The sequence below is a fragment of the Peromyscus leucopus genome, chromosome 11 (genome assembly GCF_004664715.2).
Source record: "Peromyscus leucopus breed LL Stock chromosome 11, UCI_PerLeu_2.1, whole genome shotgun sequence".
Taxonomy (NCBI): Eukaryota; Metazoa; Chordata; class Mammalia; order Rodentia; family Cricetidae; genus Peromyscus; species Peromyscus leucopus.
In genome coordinates, this window is record NC_051072.1 from 46,134,892 (window position 1) to 46,155,630 (window position 20,739).

General features: G+C 42.4%; 1 protein-coding gene across 11 annotated transcripts in view; it reads left to right on the top strand.

The window, feature by feature from the left end:
• The window catches only part of Mast4 (microtubule associated serine/threonine kinase family member 4), a 591,291-nt gene that overhangs the window by 532,152 nt on the left and 38,400 nt on the right, over positions 1 to 20,739 (top strand). For all 11 annotated transcript variants that reach the window (XM_037209461.1, XM_028884811.2, XM_028884812.2 and 8 more), the window contains 6 exons: positions 2,756 to 2,857; positions 4,153 to 4,285; positions 7,574 to 7,641; positions 9,717 to 9,802; positions 17,108 to 17,316; positions 19,013 to 19,151. In XM_037209461.1, coding sequence (XP_037065356.1) covers positions 2,756 to 2,857; positions 4,153 to 4,285; positions 7,574 to 7,641; positions 9,717 to 9,802; positions 17,108 to 17,316; positions 19,013 to 19,151 — 737 coding nt within the window. The remainder of the gene's footprint in view (positions 1 to 2,755; positions 2,858 to 4,152; positions 4,286 to 7,573; positions 7,642 to 9,716; positions 9,803 to 17,107; positions 17,317 to 19,012; positions 19,152 to 20,739) is intronic.

Below are 20,739 nucleotides of genomic sequence, written 5' to 3' on the forward strand. Positions count from 1 at the left end.
TTTGGGCTTCAGTGGCTTTCAGTGCATATCTCAGACCAGCAGCTTGTGGTCAAACTTGAGATTCCTGTGTCTGTCTGCCTCTCGGATAGTTTTGTACTTGGGTAGCCTTCGGAGCAATGCTGGGTAACCCCAACATACCTCAGGTAGACTTAGCACCTTCTTAAATGGAGCTGTGAATCCTGAGGGCTTTGCCTCTGTCCTGGTTAGGGTCTGTGTACTGCTGGGAAGAGACACCATGACTATGGCAACTCTTATAAAGTAAAGCATTTCATTGAGGTGGTAGCTGACAGTGTCAGAGGTTCAGCCCATTGTAGGGTCACCCAGGCTAGCATCATCAGGACCACCTCAGGCCTGTGGTTTTTCACTTCTTCTAGGCAGTTCCTGAAGGAGGCAGATTTGGTACCCAGAGTTACTTATATGAAAATCTCCCCTTTGTCTTTGTTGATGTATGGCAGACATGGCAGATTGCTTCCTGGCAATTAAAAATAAACCTTAGCATTTCGAGGATCTTCTGAGTGGGCGGTATGACAGATGAGAAAGGTTGATTTTTTAGAGAAATTTCTCTCTGAGCCGGGGAAGCACGTATACCAGTGGCCTAAAGGTCATTGTTGGGAAGGAGAAAGAATGTTTTTTTATGCTTCCTCACAGACCCACTTTCTTTCAATCATTTGCAACGATCCAGTCTCCCTTGAGAGGCACACTGCCAGTATCTGCCCAGAGCCTGGAGCAAACCTGTCTGAGAGGAGCATGTCCATTCTAGGGAGAGCAGAGCCGTGGGAACATGCTGCGGATTCTCTTGGCAAGCCATTGTCCATTCCCAGATGTGATGCTCTGGGGCCAGCAAGCCTGTCTCCTCACCACATTTCCATTGTCAATCTTTTGAGTAACCCCAGGCGCAGATCCTCCTATGGTTTGAACAGCTTGATTTAACAGATGCCTTTTAAAGTCCCGGGGTCGAGGTCAATTTCAGATGAATGCTTTTATGTCCGCAGTCTCTCTTTCACTGAGGTGTATTTAGCCAAAGAAGACAAAACACAAAGGAACCCCTAACTCTCAAATCTGGGTCACAGTCTTTTTCAATGGTGGCCAACACTTACAATACAGACTCGGGGACTCCACTAGTGACTTTGGAACGTGCCGCAAGAGAGCAGGAAGCCACGTCCTTCTCATGCTGTGCTGCTACACTGGTTGTTGCTTTAGCGAGGCCGGTCTTCCTGCCCCAGTTTGTAAATAAAATGTCCTTTGAGTTAATAGAACTCGTGTGCCTTGGAGGAAGACATAGCTGATAATTGTTAGAAGTTGGGACGTGTCATCATGTTTATGGTCTTTGAAATGAAAGTTTTCCATTTGAATTGACCATTTCCCCTTTGCGGGGAGAGACAACAAAGTGTACCTCCATATTTTAGATTTTCATTATATTTGTGAATTCATAAAACAGCAATTATGATAGGAACATCCAGCTCAAAGTGTGACCAAGAAGTTAGCCTTTTTGTTTGTTTTTTAAAATTTCTCTTCAGAGATGTGTGTTTAAGCTAATGATGAACTACAAAAAAGAATATAAGTCATATTTCTTAGCATTAATGGTATTTTCCAAAATTTCTTTTTCTTGCAAAACAAATGTTAGAAAGAAAATTTAAAGTTAGCTTGTGTGTAAGAGGTGGGCTATTTTTTTTTTCTAAAGATGCAGGACATATTCAACAATTATTTCCTCATTTTTCTTTTCAAGCAAGCTTTGTGTTGGGATATTAGCTTAAATACAGTGGATATGTTATAATCATTTTTCCGTAAGTTTTGTCTGGAAGCTCTTCTGAAGATGGGGCTTGTGATGAACACCCCTAAGAATGATTAAAAAAAATATTTCTTAATGTTTCTGAAATTATAACCTATGGCACCAGCAATGCATTGGTTTTTTCCCTAAATCCTTGGAAAAGTATGTCATAAAACCTTAAAAATTTTGAAAGCCTTAAAAAAAATGAACATGAATAGTTTCCATTCAAATTTTTATCCTATTCCAGTCTTAATATTGTATTGTCAGACTTCTTCAAGTAACTATTAAAAATGTCAGTGACTGTTAACAAGCTGAGCCTTGCTGTTGGAATATTTACTGTGGTTAGGCAACATGTAAAATAAAATTTAACACGCTCTTAAGCCAATCAGTGTTGCTGAGCTAAGTGCCTGGGTGTTATTTGTTCTGTGAGTGTCACTGAATCTGCATGTATATCAGAATATGAACACTATCTGGTTAATGCATGCAGTGGTACCGCACACGTCCCACATGATGAAATAACTCTCAGGCTAATCATACCATGTACACAAACCACACGTCATGAGTGTGTTAGACGCCCATGTAGATACCCAGGATAACAAAAGTAGTCCATCTCTACCCTAGACGTGTATATCTACAATGTTTCATTGGCCGAGTCCAAGTTCTTGTCCAGCTGCCGCAGCTGGCATCCTGTTCTTAGTGGATCATAAGGTTAATATCTCCTTCATTCATGTTAACAGTCCTTATCCCTACATTAGATTTCTAAAACATAATAAATCAAAGTTTTACCATTAAACTTTAGCTAATAGAACTATTTTGTTGATGTCTGATAGTGTCCATTTATGTTAGAGATAATGCCTGTTAAGAGTGTTTTCTAAGTCACTTAATTTCTGATTTAAAAAAAAATCACCTCATTAGCATGCTTTGCTGATTTTCTTTTCCATTTAGTGGAGCCTCTATATCATCTTTCTGTTCATTGCTTTTCCATAGGCTCATGACCGCTCCGAGAGTGGAGAACTGGCATTTATTAAACAGCTAGTCCGAAAGATCTTAATTGTTATTGCCCGCCCCGCTCGGCTACTGGAGTGCCTGGTAAGTTGCCTGTAGATGCGACTATATTATTTATGGTTAACTGTGGAAAGTAGCGACCAGCAGAAGGCTCCAGTTTCATTTTACTTCAACCCCAGGTGCTAAATAGAAAGAGTCAGGAGGGACTCCACCATGTGAATGCTTATGATGGCGTCCATCTGTGACCTGTCTTCTCTGATTTTGAGAAAGAAGTCGGGCGCTGGTGCTGCTATTAAGCAGCAGTCATATTGTATTCTGGTCAAAGCTGAAGGATGATCATGCAATAATATGCTTGACCTTATTCCAGCATGATAACCTTACGCCACAGCTCATTTAAAATGCTTACTGTGCCTCATGTTTCTGGAGTTGCTAAGTTGCAGACAGAGGGCAGTCAGGGATATGGTGACCCGTGGCTGCAGTTATTGTTTTTAAAATGGGCTGGGTTAGAAATCCATGCTAGTTGACAACCCATGGGAAAGACTATATAGCAAGGTGTCATCCAGATCTGGAGGGAGAGCTGCTTTAGTGTTCCTGTCTTTTTGGTCAATGATCATTTTCTTTTCCCCCGGTTTTCTGATACTTTGAGATTTCAGTCAAAATTGTAAATAAAGTTGGTGCTTTGAGTGTAAGAATTCTTTCAGGGCCTATTAATAGAGTATGAAAATTCAGTTTTAACTTCTGCTGACTACTAATGGCCCCCCATGTGTAACAGCTTTCGGCATCAACTCACGAGACGTGTACAGTCGCAGGTGCTTTGGTTGCATCCTCACTTTAATTAGCATTCATAATGTTTTATGAAATGGAAATATTCACAGCTCCATAAATACATCCGAGTGGCTGGGGAGACACGGCAGGGGAGACTTTGGGGAGAAAGTACACCAGCCTGGGCATGGGGGCACACACCTCAGTGGTCTCAGTTACTCAGGAGACAAGTGGAAGGTTGGACCTCTGAAGTTGAGGAATCTGAGGCTAGCCTAGGCAACACACTGAGACCTCAGCTCAAAAGAGAGCACCAGTACAGCCTTTGTCTGTCAGTGGGCTCCTGATCTTCCGGAGGACACATTACCTTCGAGGTTACATCACAAAGAAACTGGAAAACTGCAAGTACTCATTTCCTTTAGGTTACCAGTTGTATAGCTGCATCGCCCTGGACTAGGACTAGGCTGCAGATACGCAGTGAGAATTTTGCACTGTGTAAAGGCCTTTGCCTCCTCTCTTCATATATAACGTTCAGCCATGTCAGCTTTGTTGTGAATAAGATGTATGTAATAAAACCTCCAACCTTTTCAAAATGTTATTCTGTGCTTGTCATCTGCCAGGAATTTGATCCTGAAGAATTTTACTACCTACTGGAAGCCGCAGAAGGCCATGCCAAAGAAGGCCAGGGAATCAAAACTGACATTCCCAGGTACATCATCAGCCAGCTGGGGCTCAATAAGGACCCTTTGGAAGGTGAGTGCTGGTCCAGATGCCCTGCCCTCTCTCTGGCCATGGCATCTAGAACTTCATAATGAGCCTTTACTCTTCCTGTGTTGGAGATCTCTATGAAAAAGCCCCTTTTGGGGAGACCAGTTAGTATCTGAAAGAAAGTAGTTGAGTACAAAGGAGGAAACGAACATGCCCAAAGCGTGGCAGCTAGAGAACGGGGCGGGCCTTGCTGGACTAGAGGCCTGCAGTCACGAGAGCTCGTGATGTCTGCTGAAGCACGTGGATTCCATCTTCCCTGAGCCCTTCTTTTTTGCAAAGCTCAGTGGGGTCCCTCTGGAGAGCACTTTTAATTTTCAGAGTGTTGCTAAAAATCATCGTTCATTTAAAATTGACATTTAAATTTAATTTAGGGGTAATGCAGCTACAGTGGATGACTTTAAATTGAGAGCAGCCATGGTAGGTACATTTTTAGCTTACTTGTTTCAAGTAAGCATGACAAATAGTAATACATACAAGAGACCCAGGGGTCAAAAGGGGTGCTTCTTTTAAAGCTCATTAGAGGATGCATGGTTGGCTCACATGAAGAAAGATATAATTCTATTAAATATAGGAAATAAGAAACATCCTGTAGTAATTTTTCAAAATATCTAATATTGGTATCCCCTCCCATCCTTTTCTGGCTCGCTGATATATTATTGTTATATCTAACACTTGATTTTTGTTACGTACAACACTTAATCTGCATACCAGCCCAAAAGACTCACAATCATTGACACCCTCATTCCAAAGCATCTTCTTGATTTATTAAATTGAATCTGCAGACAGTGTTTAACCTGATCAACTGTCTGTGATAGAGGTGAATGTTGGTGCAGAGATTTTTTTTTTCTGCCCTAAGCTAGGGCATCCTCTGCTCTGTCTGCTCTTGTGGACATTGTATCTTTGCCTCTAGTGAAATGATGCATGCATTCCTGGGCGATAATGCCAGATAAATTCACACCGTACTGAAAACAATACCACAGCAGATTCATCACTTACGGAGACTGGTGGCTGCCTTTCTGAAAAGTTCCCTGGGGAGAGATTTTTCTCCCATGGCTTTTCAATTACCATCTTTACCTTTTTGAATCATGAGTCTTCAGAAATGGTTTAAATCAATGAAATAAAAAGGGCAGATGTTTAATGGTATTTAGATGAGTTTTAAAAAATCTCTTCAGGCATTACAAAATGATGGCTTAGCTTCCCGCCTCAAAAGCTGACTCTTGGCTCCAGCCCATTACTACCCACTGCTTAGAAATAATATGGATTTCCCAGATAATAGTTATTTAGCTGAAATTCTATTTAAAACAGAACCATCTTTTAATTTGTTTTTTTTTTTTTTATGAAAATAATTGGAGAGGGGAGGCTGTCAGAGCATGTTAGAGTGACTCTTCACGCCGATATAGTTAAGGTGCATCAGCCCATGACTTGTCAACCGGTGAGCCTGTACGGTTCTCTTCTCTGGCAGTCAATGTCACTGTAGGCAGAACTTTGGCACATGAATAATGCGATGTCCTCTTATGTATGTGAATAGATTTTTTTTAAAAAAAATAGTAGTGACCTTTGACACATGTGAGTTGTGTAAAATTATCACTAGGAATTTTTCTTTGCTCCTGATAATTTTCTTGATTCACTCTGAGAATGGCTTTCCAATATATATATTTTAATACTTAAAATGTGACGTCTCCGGGTAATTTGATTACAAACCCGGAGATACTTCTGCTTCCCTTTCTTGATAACCTCAAAACAGACAAACGGAAGACTGTCCTTTGGTACGCAGGAGTGGGCTCTAGGCTGGGCTATGACCTTCTCTGTGCAAATACAGAAGCCACTTTGTGTCTCTATAAAATTAGATAATAGCCAGGGAGGAGTTCCCATTCATAGGCGCAGTCTGTGTGATGGGACAGCACAGTCCCGAGTATCAGATAGAAACCCCTACAGCTGTTTTTGCTACACACTATCAGGTCTTGTCTCATTCCTTGAAAGCCCCTCCAACCAAGCACCCCTCCATTTGTCCAGGTCTCTGTATCTAAGGGGCTGGTCACACTGAGGTCCGAGTCATTTCTATGACACTATACGAGAAAGCATTTGTTCTCAGCACAGTTTTTCTCAGCAATGTCCCCTGTGTCTAAAGTGGGGAAGTTAGAGCCATTGTCCAGCCATTTCAGACGGCCCTCCCATGTGGTTCTGCTTCCTCTCCCGTGTGAATAATCACCGCCCCCCCCCCAAAAAAAAGACAGTCGTGCTTGTAAGAACACAAACATGAAATAAAGACCCAGGGAGCAATTTTAAATGCTTACAAAATGGCTAAGGACGATAACTTTTTGGCAACACATTCAATTTTGAAAAACTAGAAATGCTTTTGGAGAAAATTCTTTTAAAATTCCGTATTAATAAAACGTGTCGTAAAGATGGTATAAAGATGAGCATTAAATGAATTAGGCTTTCTCATTTACTTATATAAACTCAAGGATGTTCTCCAAGCCATGGGCTGAGCCTCAATTAGACATGAGACGCCTTTGTCACTTTTAACTAGACCACCAGGGAAAGACTTACGCTGGTGTCAGGCTTGTGGCATCCAGCCAAGAATTGACAGCTCTGAACAATGTAATTAATAAATAACAACCAGCACTGAATGCGCACTTAATTCTTATCAGTGAATATGCTAAGAGCTGTACACGCATTTTGGCACACGTAGTACTCACAAGAGCTCTAAGACCTAGTATTAGTCACGTCTCTCAAAAGAACCTGGAGTTACAAAGTCGCTCAGCTAGGAAGTGACGGCCCAAGTATTTTCGTCCCCATCCCCTGGTCCCCGCCACCAGAACTGCCTCTGGAGAACTAACTGCACACTCTTCGTGTCCCTGCAATTGAGAATCACTCCCAAACCGCAGCCAATGCGTCTCTGCTGTGTGTCCAGCCCTGGGAAGGCTTGCCTCTCTTGTATTATAGACAGAGCTGCTAGCTCACCCAAGGCTTTGCAAGCTAGAATGCATGCATGAACCAGTGGCTGCTGCTCACTGACACAGAGGCCCAGCTTCCCACGTTCCCAGGTCTGGCTCCTCATGAAATTGGAGGTCCAGAGAAAGTGTCAAGAGGACACATTCACAATGTCAGCTGCCCTTCTTGACTTTGGGGCTATAATATGTGCATATTGGTATATAAACTGTAATCTTCTTTTTAAATAATGAGAACTTATTTCTTTTGTGTTTTGGCTTTGTCTTCTTATAGAATATTTTTTTCTTTTTCCTTTTTTTTTTTTTTTTTTTTTAAACTCAGAAATGGCTCAGTTGGGGAATTACGAGAGCGGATCGGCAGAAACGCCCGAGACGGACGAGTCACTGAGTGTGAGTATTCTGCCTGGTAAAATGCGATGCTGGTTCTTCTGTTCCTCAGCATCTGGAGATTTTTGATTGTGTTAATTACTTTATTCCATAAATGTTTATTGTCTTTCTGTGGGCAAGGCACGAGGCATACAATTTTAGTGCCACATTCCTAAGAGAAGCAGAAATGTACAAAACAATATCACACACACCAGAATAGCAACTCTGAGCATGAAGAATATCTATGAAGAAAAGATGACCATGAGCTAGTAAATCACTCCAGAAATAGATTTTTCTGAGTTGGCCAGTCCCAGAAGACTTCCCAAGGGTGTGGCCATTGAGTTGAAGTGGGACAAATGAGCAGGACGTGAAGGGACAGAGGAGCACTCCAGATGCAAGGTGGTCCTGAAGGCTGAAAGCATAGAAGCCTCCAGAGCTGGAGAGCTTGAAGGAAACTAGACAGTAGGATCCCGCTCACATTTATCAGGTTGCCTTTTTTGGGGGGTGGTGGAAATCCCAGAGCAATGGAGGAGAGTGTGAGTGTGAGAGAGGAGGGAATAAACAGGAAGATGGCCCCATCAGAGTCATGGCTTGACTGCAGCGAGGATACAGGGAGCAGGCTGGGTGGCCACAGGGATGTCCGTTAAGAGGCAGCATCAGTGGTACTGGTGAAAGGTCCTGCTGACTGGGGACATTCTCCTAAGAGGTGAGCACCATTAGAGAAGCCAGGATGAAGCCACGTGGTTAGGAAAGCAGGAGCATGTTCTATAGTCTGGGGTTTGAGAGCCCAGACTCTAGATCCAGGTTGCCTAGATTTGAAAACTAACCCTACCTTTTACACAGTGTGCATACTAGTCAGGAAAGGGGTTCTCTGAGCCTCAGTTGCTCCATCTGGATAAAAGCTAAATAAAATGTTTCATGTACAGTGGTTAGGGAAGTGTCCCATAGTTAAGTGCCAATCGACAGTCAATGTGCTAATCTCATGATCACAACCGTTGTAGTTGAGATGTGTTGACACGGCAGTTCCTTTGAACTATCCAAGAACCAGTAAACTAGTGATGGTAATCTGCAATGCTCAGGCTCTTGAAGGGAGAGTTTCCAGTGGTGATGCATGATTTCCAGTGATGATGAGTGATTTCATCATCATCAGGGATGTGAAAGAAGAGTCCATGAGACAAGGGCCTGTGCAGAGCAATCAAGTAGTCTCTGAGATGAAGCCATGGAAGTAATGAAGTCATGATAAGATTCAGGTCCGACAGCCAGAAGCCAAGGGGAAGTGGAAGAGATAGGTGGCTGTGTGAACTGAGAAGGTCAAGCAGCTCTGAGGCCAGGGACTGGTTGTGTTTCCCAGTAGAGATGGTAGGATGAGGGAAGACCCAAAGTAGAGAAGAAGGGAAGGAGCTGGTTTGCAAGCCTTCGAAAGATGAGCCAAAGAGTGGGCATAGAGATGGCTGTCCTGACAGGAGAGACCTGTGCATACCTCAGCATCATGGGGTCTTCCAACATGATGGAGAGGGAGTTCTGGACTCTGTGGAAGGAGCAAAGCCAGCTGCTGAGATGAATGGGCACAAGAGACTGTTGCAACATTAAGGTTATTCCTGTTCGTTAAGCTAAACTTCTTAGAGAGCTGTCATTTAGAATTGTGACATTTAGGACATAGTAAGATTTCTGGTATAGAGGCATCCCACTTCTAAGAAATTTGTCACCTACATCTGTACAGTGGCCTCAGGATGAAAAAGAGATGCCCTGGTCAGGAGTGGAGAGTCCATATTCTCCCCCAACACCAGTGTCAGTTGTGCTGGCCTAATTCTTTCCTGACTGAAAGCAGAGGGACAGGTTGGTATTTTAGACTTAAAGTATTAAAATGTCAGACCAGGATGAAGCTTAAGTTTCCAAAACTTTCACACTTATTCTCCTGGCAACACGGGCTTGCTTAAATGCAGCTGATAGGAACCCGCTAGGAGCAGCATCTCAGGGCTACCAGATCCTTGGGGCTGGTCCCAGATGCTCACACCACGCCTCTGCAGGTTGAACAGTGCATTACGGTCATTGTCTCCAAATTGGCACTGTGTTTTAACCATTCACATTCTGTTCCCCAGAGCTCAAATACTTCCCTGAGACTTCGAAGGAAACCCCGAGAGAGTGATTTTGAAACAATTAAATTGATCAGCAATGGAGCCTATGGGTGAGTTATCAAAGCAGTGCTCTCTAAACTATTGTAACCACCTGAGTACGGCATTTGGTTTTCACTCTTACCTTATGCCAAGTAGATGCTGTTCAGGGACTGGCATTTTAGAAGGCTGTGTCTTCCCCCTTGGGTGTAACATGAAGCCAGAGTTACTTCTGAAGACCCAACCAAAGACACAGCTGGTGACCCTGAGCTTATTTTAGAAGATTGGGAAGATTTTATGAAGTAGAAGAAAAATGTTCTTCTATGTTCCTGTTTCTATGACTAAATCTGTGCTTGGGGTTGAAAGGCATTTGGCTCTTGGTTGAGATCATATAAATTACATATTGCGTGAAACACACCACACACGTGACTTCATACACTAGCATGCTTATTAAATTGAATGAAACACTGTAATCTAACTAATCTTGCTAGCGTTCCTTCTTTGATCCATTTTATTCCTGGAGGAAGAGAGTTATGTTCTAGATTCATACCAACGTCTTCAAAGAACGTGTTTTCAGTCTCTAGTGGGCACTAAATTCCATCACTTTTCCGTCTTTTCCATTTCTTAGTGTCTCTTTTCGTAATGGATAAAATGGGTTTTCTTTTCTCAAAAATTTTGAGCCAAGGTCTCATGGGGCCCAGGCTGATCTTGAACTTACTGTGTAGCTGAGAATGACCTTGAATTCCTGATTCTTCTGCTTCTGCCTTCTGAGTACCAGAATTAGAGTCCTGTGTCACTACAGGTTTTTCAAATTTAATAATTTTAAAATTTTTTTGGTGTTTTATCTGTTGACATGCACTGCACACACACGGTACACTTCAGTACCATATTTCACAGTAGTGTTTCAATATCTGTGTAATGGTGACATCAGAGTTAGTGTTTTTCATTTCTTTAAACATTGCTTGTTTCTTTGTGCTGGCTGGGAGCCGTTGAGATCCTCTTGTTGAATTCCTTGATCCATTTCTATAGACCAGCAGTTCTCAACCCATGAGTCGTGGCTCAGTGGGGATCGAATGACCCTTTTGCAGGGGTTGAAGATCAGATGTCCTGCCGATCAGATATTTACATTATGATTCATAACAGTAGCAAAACTGCAGTTATAAAGTAGCAACGAAATACTTTTATGGTTGGGGTCACCACAACATGAAGAACTTTATTAAAGGATGGCGGACTTAGGGAGGTTGAGGACCACTGCTGTAGACATAGTTTCCTTCCCAGGGTGTAGAGTAAATAGTGACAATTGCAAATTGTAAATTGAAAGTTCTAGGTTACCAATAAGTAGTGTGGAAGGACAATTAACATGCAAACTATGACCTAATCCATTTTAGATTGCCTAAGAATTCTGTCCTAATTATTAATCCCAATTCCATCTGTATACAGAGAGCAATAAATAATCCCTGAGACATTTATTGCCATTTATCCACATAGGAGCAGATGAGACGGTGATTTTTGATGTGCCACAAGGGATGTTTCTCCTTACTGGTTTTTCACTTCTAATATTTTCCACTCCATTAACTTAGCAAAGAACTTAAATGTTTTTGAGCCCTCTCTCTGCCTCACTGGCTTTCAGGAGTTTGTCAAATGGCATTGTTTCCTGATGCAGCCCATAAATGCTTTTACATGTTATCTTTTAGCAATATTTGCTTTCCTCATTGAAAGTTCTCTAGCATGCAATTATTCGTGCCTTTTGTTTATTACCACTTGTTTTGTGGGTTTTATTCTTCTTCTTGAGATGACCCCAGGCATTCTTAATAGGAAGAAGCCAGCAGGTTGATCTCACAGGCACAGGGTTGGTGCACTGTTCAGCTCTTTTTCAGCAGGGGAATGAATTCTGGAGTAAGATGTTTTAGGAATCAAGACTTTTGTAAATCTTGGGCATGTATCTTAGCAGTATTTGGAGTTCTAATTGGTTGAGTAAACTCATTTGTAGTGCAATTAAACCAGTGTCTAGTAGATGAGGTATATCACACTTTGGGGAATGGTCGGGAATATACAAGAAGTTAAACAAGCTGTGAATTAGTAAACACCCAGGATGCAGGCCAAGTCATTAATGGGCTCACAAGCTGCCTGCCGGAGCCTCTGCAGATCAGCCAGAACCATTTCCCCCTCTTCTCTTCTCAGATGTAATATCTCATTACATTTCTGACAGATTTCCTTTCTATCTGAATTATTTTTAATTTACAATTGGAATGGAGCTACCCCTGTCAGTTCAACCAGCCATGATGCTGTCTTCAGGCTAGCTGAACAAATAGACCCTTAGATGAGTAGAGGATCTGGGCTCTTCCCGCTGTCTTGAGTGTCGGTGTGACAGGGTATCACTACTTACACCAGTGGCTCAGAGAAACACAGATTCTGTGTCTCCGCAAATGGCTGCCGGTGCTAGGAGCTAACCCTCTCCTTAGAAAAGCGTGGTAAGACACAGCCCTGTGTCCTGTTGTGCTTGCTGACCATACGTGTGATAATGCCAGGTTGGTCTCTGGCTAGAAGTGGAACTTCTCACGGTACTCTTAGAATGAGGCTGGAAAAGCCACCATTGTCCTGGCCTCTTTTGTGTTCTCTGCTTACAAGCCTGGTGTGGTAGCTGATAACCGTTTCCACATGTCCTTGAAAGAGGATCTCAGATACACAGGGCCTCTGGTTCCAGGCAGAGTTCTCCTCTCCTTCCAAGCATCCTTTGATTAAAACTTTCTGTTATCCCAGTAGAGGACAAAAATGTAACTTCTTTATTGAATATTGGTTGGATTTTTAAGCCGTAACCTCAAATGTTTTTAAAGAGATTTTTTTTCCCTCTTTGGATTATGTGGGTCAACATGGGGTCTCCCGTAGTCCAGGCTGGCCTCAAATTTGCTATGTAGACCAAATTTGCTTTGAACCCCTCCTGATCTTCTTATTACAGGTATGTACCACTACACACAGCTAAAAGAATAATGTTGGCCAGGCGACGGTAATGCACGCCTTTAATCCTAGCACTCGGGAGACAGAGCCAGACAGATCTCCATGAGTTCTAGGTCAGCCTGGTCTACAGAGCAAGATCCAGGACAGGCACCAAAACTACACTGAGAAACACTGTCTTGAAAAACAAAAAACAAAAAACAAAAAACAAAAAAAAGAAAGAAAGAAAGAAAGAATAACATTGACTCAGTTAAAATTCTTGAAAGTTGCAATATTTCTCCCCCTATTTTACTTTTCTCTTTGACCTTGATACACACTATTCTCTCACCCCTCAAGGGCTCAGAGACATTTAATAGTAAGACCGGTGAGGGCAAGCTGACACACACCCATTCACACATGCTGTGATCATCTTTCCTTTCTGTAGTGCATTGACCCTCCCCCACTCCCACCTGTGGATCTGCTGGCTCACATCTGTGCGCTGGGTTTTCACAGTCTCATAACTGCATATGCACCAGAACCACGCCTCTAATGGGTCAGGGGTTCACTGGGCTTCAGAAGCCCTTCCACGTGCCTGCCTTTACTTGTCCTGCATAGGCAAAGAGACACCGGCTCCTGGAGGGCACGGATCTCCAGCTGCCTTTCCACCACGTCATGGGCATCCCTGTGCAGGAAGAGACAGAAGAGCCTTCTCCAGCAAAGCAATGCTGGGGGCCAGGAAACAGACATCAGGAGCCTTAGAGGACAGTGCAGTGCTGGGTCATTAAGACATTCATAGTGCATTCCGCGGTGTTCATTGTTCATCAGCTGGTCACTTTCTCAATGCCTTGCTCTCTGCTGATGTAAGTAGATCTACATGAACATTGTCGTAGAGCAAAAGATGAAAGATGTATGTGGCAGATAACAGTTACTAACAAATATGTTTTAGCATGAAGAGTAATACGCCAAAAGCAAAATAGAAATGGAAGAACATAAACTGGAGACTGAGGATGTCGCCCAGTGGTAGATCTCTTGCCTAAAATGTTCAAGGCCCCGTGTTCAGTGCCCAACACTGCAGAAATGACCAACAAGCCCTCACCCACAAAGCTTTCAGCACCAGCAAATGCTAATGAAGAAATCTAGTCCTTCAGCAGCTTGATCAGCACTTGGTTGAAAAGCAAAGTGGGATAGTTTCAGTGTGAAATTCAGAATACAGGTCTGAGGGGCCTCAGTACTGAACTTACTGTGAAATATTGAAGGAAAAGCTGGGAGGCGAGTTACAATCCAGTTTAAGACGAGGCAAGAAATTATAAAAAGGTATCATTTTGATGTTAATATTTTGAGTTCTTGGTTTTATTTAAAAATAGATTCCCTCATTTCAGAAATGCATTTTAATAATTTGGATTGTTTACCAATGTGTATCATATTTGGGAGGTGGCCAAGTACTATACTGTATCTGTATCTGTATCCTTTGTGACTATCTCCATATCCTGTCAATATCATGATTAGACACAGCTTCCAATATCTGCAGACTTTTTATTTTATCCCAGCCAGTCATTTTAAAACGGCAAATACAATAAAAGCTTATCACCAGATATAGAACTATCTACTAGCTGGTTAATGAATTTAATAGTAGAAAATATTTCAAAAAACATGTATGGTAAATATTTAAATTTAACCTACATATGTATATTGTCTTTAGGTTTGAGGCCTTTGAAGATAGTTGATACGAGCCATACTTATAACACATGCTTTCTGCTTCCCAAGTTCAAAGGTGAAGCTGAAATTTGGAGCAGTCTGAATGTTGGCCTCTGTCTTGTCGGCCTTTGGAAAGTTCACTGCCACTAAATTTTATTGAGTCACCTGCATCCACTGAAACCTTCCAAAACACGTATTAGCAACAGAGCTTCTCATTGTCATGGTTACATTTCATCTTAGTTACTTAGTTACTAGTACTTTTGGTTCATTTCATCTTAGTTACTTTTCTCTTTACACCATCAAAGACATAAGGCACCACCTAAGGGAGGAAGGATTTGCTCCTGTTCCTGAGAGGCTCAGTCCATCATGGCAGGAGAGGTATGGGGAACTGGAACTCCTTCCACATTGGTGGCAGTTTGCAGCACCCATGTTACATCTTGCTGAAATCAGCAAGCAGACACCACCCCCCCCACACACACACACAGCCACCCTCTTTTCTCCCTGCTAGCTAGGTCTTTCCAAAGGCTCTATAACCTCCCCACACACTGACATCTTCTGGGGGCCAGGTGTCCAAACACTTGAATCTGGGGGGAACATTGACCATTCAGATCATAACAATTGGTTTAACTATTTATCTGCATTAGCTACTCTTTTGAAACAGAGTCTTATGTAGCCCAGACTGGCCTTCAATTTGCTATGTAACCTAGGATGACTGTGAAGGTCTGATCTTGGAGCTTTTTCCCATGTGCTTGAATTGATTTTGATATCAACTCTAACCAACAGAACAGGTGAAGGAATCAATGCAGCCCATAGGAGCCCAGCATTGAGGCCTCCCATAGAAGACCTCTAACATAGCGTGCACAAAATATCTTAGCATGTACAAAACGTCCAACTGGTTGACTCTCATGTGGTGTTGTTTTACAGTGTGAATCAAAATGCCAGGCCACTCAGCGAGTTATTTTGAGGGGAGACATAAAGAGACCTTCCTTTGTACTATATAGTGAACGGAAAACTAGAAAACCAAATAAATGAAGACAGGGTGCAAAAGCCAAAGACAGAGAGAGAAGTACAAATGTGTGACAATATGAACAAAGAAAAGGCAGAGACATGATGAAAATATAAAAACAGGTTGGAAATAAGAGGCAATCCCTAGTTGAATACTTTAGTGCAAACATTGATATGGATTAAATCAGGTTTGAATATCCTGAGACTTAGGTCAGTGCCCTGAGCTATTAGTTCAGAAGGGAATGAATTGTCTCAGTCTTCCTTGCAGCCAGCCTTTCATTGTTCAGAGATACTGAGCTGGCTAGTGGGAAACACATCTAAGTTCACATAACTCCTTGCTTTAGAAGGCCTATCAATTATATATATTTACCAAGACTTTTTAGATAAATTACTACTTATTTGATCAATGCCTTTTATTGGTTGAAGTATTAAGGCAACTCCACGTAGGTAAAAGGGAGGTTTATTTCGTGGGGTAACTTACAAGTGAAGGGATAGGTTACAAGGTCTGGGGAGGGTGTACAGTCCAGCAGTGTTCTCTGGAGAACTCTGTTCGGTCTACCTCCAGCGTCCAGGAACCAAGAGAGCCGGCACATCCGGATCTCAGGTCTTAAGGGCTCCTGTCTCGGCCCCGCCTTGTAGGCGTGACAGTTACCAGAAGCCTCAATGGGGGTGGTACTTCCAGGGCAAAGCTGGAACAGCTACCCACTGCAGCCGTTGGTCTTAGAACAGCATATACCACCTGTTACAGGCTGAATGGCCCTTTAAGGGATCGCTTATTTGATCATTGCCTGCTTGGAAGCTCAAACCTGTCTTTCTATGAAAACAAGTGCAGTGACTTGTGGGGGGCCATCGTTGGCCTTTTCCCTGCTGCTCATTTCCTATTGGGGATTTTAGGACTCCCACCCCTAAGGACTGCTTTCTCCAGGTCGTCCCAGGCCTTAGGGGCCTCAGTGTCCTTCTAGAGAGTATCTGGGCAAGGCCATAGCAGAGACTGGGTGTGGCCTAGTTTGGCCATTTTATACTATAAAGGTGCTTTGTAGCTTGGCCAGGGGGTTGGGGGACCAGACATACAGCTCCATGGCTGTCCCTCACCTGTTATGTTGGGACATATACTTGCTGCTGAAGTCCGTAGAGGATGTGTGTGTGGAGCCCGGAGTGAGGAAATAATGTACCCTTTGTTGCTGAACAATCTCATACATCCTCACACACACTTCTCCATTTATCTGGAGATTCCATGGGAAGTAATTACTCTCAATTGGAAACTAGAGACTCTGAGAAGCTGTGGTCCTCTTCTCGGATCCCAAGGGTATCATTTAGAAAATTATTGCTTTAGTCAGTCTGGAAAACGTGCCTAACATATGCCTAACGCTAGGAAGGATGTCGCTCGTGACCTGTATGCAATTTTGTTAATTCTTCCCAGTTCTGTTTTATATATCAGATTTTGTTTTGTTTGTGGAAGAACGGAAAGCATCATCTAGCTCTTGGGAAATAGCTCACTCTTGGGACTCTCTGCCCCCTTTTTGGGGCACCAAAGGCAAATGTGATGCTTTATGCATGATCTTTACTAAAAAGGTTTTTTAGAAAGTCAATTTAGCCAAAGGACTTTGGCCTGGAATGGGATGTTTCTAAGTCACCAGCACAGCTGTGAGAACTTAGCTTGAGCTGTTATGAACCCCAAAAGCATGGGGCTTACGTGGTTTGTATATCCGCTGAGCATCCTTACCTTCTGTCTCTGTCCTCCGTTCCAGGGCGGTTTACTTTGTTCGGCATAAAGAATCCCGGCAGAGGTTTGCCATGAAGAAAATCAATAAACAGAACCTCATCCTTCGGAACCAGATCCAGCAGGCCTTCGTGGAACGGGACATCCTCACTTTCGCGGAAAACCCCTTTGTGGTCAGCATGTATTGCTCCTTTGAAACAAGGCGTCACCTATGCATGGTCATGGAGTATGTGGAAGGTAAATGGGTCTTGCCTGCGCGCGCGCGCGCGCATGCACGCGCGCGCACACACACACACACACACACACACACACAGAGCACAGTTCCTACATCCAGACATTCTTGTAGCTAAAACTGCATTTGTGCCACAGAACAACTCTAGCCACCTAGGAACCAAAGCCAGCAATGAGATGCCTGAATTCCCAGTCATTATCTTTTGATAATTGCTTATAAAATGCCTGCTACTATAACAAAGGGGAAATTAGTGTTGTTTGGGAAAAGGTTGTTTTCTTTTTTAATAGCTTTTAATCCTAACTGCCTGCCTTCAACTGGTCATTAAAGTTGGAATATAGGTGATAAGATTTTTTTTCCTACTTCCTTTTATCACATATCATAAAACGGGTTCATTGTAATTAGTCTTCTTAAAAAGTGAATTTAAAATATATCCTTTTTAGCTTATGGTAGGAAATTAAAAATCCAGCCAGTCTTCTCAATCTTCACCCTACCCCCCCTTTTTTTCTTTTTAAACAGACAGTCTTCTTTATGGCCAAGTAGGTCTCAGACTTGATAATTTTTCTGTCTCAGTCTCTTGAATGCTTGGGTTATTAGCATGTCCAACCTACCATGCCCAGCCTCCTCCTCAACAGTTTGTGGTGTGCATTTTAAATGTTCAAAGAAATCTTATTTCTTTCTCCATTAAATTTCTGAAACTTTCCATCCTGCATAATCACTGTTGACATAAAGTTAGTAAAATAAATAGGTCAGCAGATGCGCAAACCCTCTTCTTTGAGTGCGGTTTAGGCTCTTTTCTTTATTTGGAGAGAATGTCCTCACTGTAAATCTCCAAGAAACAGTAGAGATTTTTACTTAAACCCTTCCTGTTTTGCAGATAAGTGGATTGGCAGCCAAGAAAGGGAGCCTTAGTGGGTCCTGAGGGGTAGATAGAGCCCCAAACAGTTTGCCTGAGCTCTGTCCATTGTTCTTTCCACCACACCGGTAGTTTGTTTCTGAACTATTGTGTGGTTATTCTTATAGTGACTCTTTATCACACTGGTATGTGTGAGGCTATGTCCTCGTTCCTTTACAGAGAATGAACCTCAAATAATCCTGTAAAGCAGTGATTCTCAACCTTCCTCATGCTGTGACCCTTTCATACGGGTCTTCAGGTTGTGGTGACCCCCTCAACCATAAAATTACCTTATTGCCACTTCGCAACTATAATTTTGCTACTGTTACGAATCATAATGTAAGTATCTGATATGCAGGATATCTGATATGCAACCTCTGTGAAGGGGTGGTTTGACCCTCAAAGGGATTGCGACCCACAGGTTGAAAACCTCTGCTATCAAGGATGACATGTCTCACCTGATATTGCATCGAAGTAACCAAGACCACCAAACTGATTCACCTAAGAGCCCTCGGCTGCTCAGATCCACCTCTGTAATCTAATTCTAGCATCTGTGTTTTATACTGCTCCATTATAAATTAGTGCTATCATCCTGAGTTATGCTTAGAGGTTCTTCAGAACACAGTTCACTTCAGAGTCAAGCTGCTTTCTTCACTCCACAGCTCAATTAGGAACATGACGACTTAACAGGGCCCTCCTCCACTTACGAATGCGACTCTTCTGCTCTGGAGTTCCGTGATCCGCACTGCTAGTGGTCACTAATCCTGCTCGACGCCGTTCTGACGAAGTTTGTTTCCTGTGTCTTACAGGGGGAGACTGTGCGACCTTAATGAAAAACATGGGTCCTCTCCCAGTCGATATGGCCAGGATGTACTTCGCTGAGACGGTCTTGGCCTTGGAGTATCTGCATAATTATGGAATTGTACACAGGGATTTGAAGCCAGACAAGTATGTGCACATTGATGAAACAAATGCCCTCTTTTCCATAACACTGAACATTTTCCTCTGTCTGAAATGTTTTTAAGGCTATTTGCACAGTTCCAAAATTCTCCTTAATATAAAAAAAGAGTTATTTTAATAGTAACTTAATGGTAATTTTTATACATTTTTTTGAAAGACTACAATGCTTACAATGAGAACTTATGAGAAACAGAGAAAAGCGACTCTAAATAAAGCTAGAGTTAATTTCCTTTTTATCATGTAAACCTTTGAACAGTGAGTGACATGGAATGGTGCTGTTTTCTGGAGCATTTGCTATTGGGCATCTTACTGAGATGAACTTTACCTTTCCCGTGGTCATATCCACGATGCGGCATTCTATTTCACTCACACTTTGTTAGTGTGGAGTTTATTGTAGCCTCAGATTTGAGATGCAGCTAGAATTTTTCCCAAGCTATCCATCTTGACATCTTGTGTGGGATGTTCCATGCTTTCTTCACTAGTGAGCGATGCTGCTCACTGTGTTGAAAGGTGACAATCTAAGTTCCTGCACATCAGAAAGCTTGGGAAACCCAGGGAAACGGAAGAACAATTTCATATACAACTCTTAGAATCTTGGCATAGCTACTGCTCGTAGCCTTTTTGTTTGTTTGTTTGAGATATGACCTCTGTACATATCCATGGCTGTCCTGGAACTCGCTATGTGCACCAGGCTGTCCCCAAACTCACAGAGATCCACCTGCCTCTGCTCCCCGAGTGCTGGGATTAAAGGCGTGCGCCATCACTACCTGGCCCTCCTGCTAGGAGCTCTTTAAAACTCCTCTATCACTTTAACATTTTAATTGATAGAATGGTATTTTTTTTTTTACTTACAATGAAATATTTTAATATATTGAAATGTAAATTCTTTGCATGAGATAATAAATCCAAGCTCATGCTTAGTAAGTTCAAATCAAAGCTGGAAGTTGAAATATGAAAAACTATGTTTTTCTGTCCAGATTCTTTTTATCTGTGTCTCATTTTATTCATGAATGGATTACTTGCCTGAATTCCTGGTATATGTTATAGGACTGTTGGATTATTTCTTCTCTGTTTTCTTATTCTGAAAATGGAAAGGTGGCTCGGTGGTTAAGAGAACTGCTTTTACAGAGGACCTGAGTTTGGTTCCCAGCCTCCTCATTAGATGACTCACCCTCACCTTTATCTCTAGCTTTACAGGCTCTCGTGCCCTCTTTTGGACACCACAGGCACCCTTATTCACATACCACCCCCCATACACACACGCATACACAAAACTTTAAGAATAAAATACATCTGAGATCAGTCCCAGTCAGGGTGGTTATGGCCATAGACTGAAATAACTATGACTATGGAAAGGAATCAGCGTCCCATGCCTAAGTTTTTAGAGTCTCTAAGTGTTGCAGAAATGATAATATTGTACATGATTGCTCCAAACAAAGACAGTGGAGCCTTAGCTCTGACCCTAAGTTCCGAATCATACTCCACTCTCAGAGGCCAGTACTCTATGGCTTTGCCCGACTCCCTCTCTTACCGGGCTTCATTCTGCAGTGTGGTTGATGTATTACCAACTGAAGGG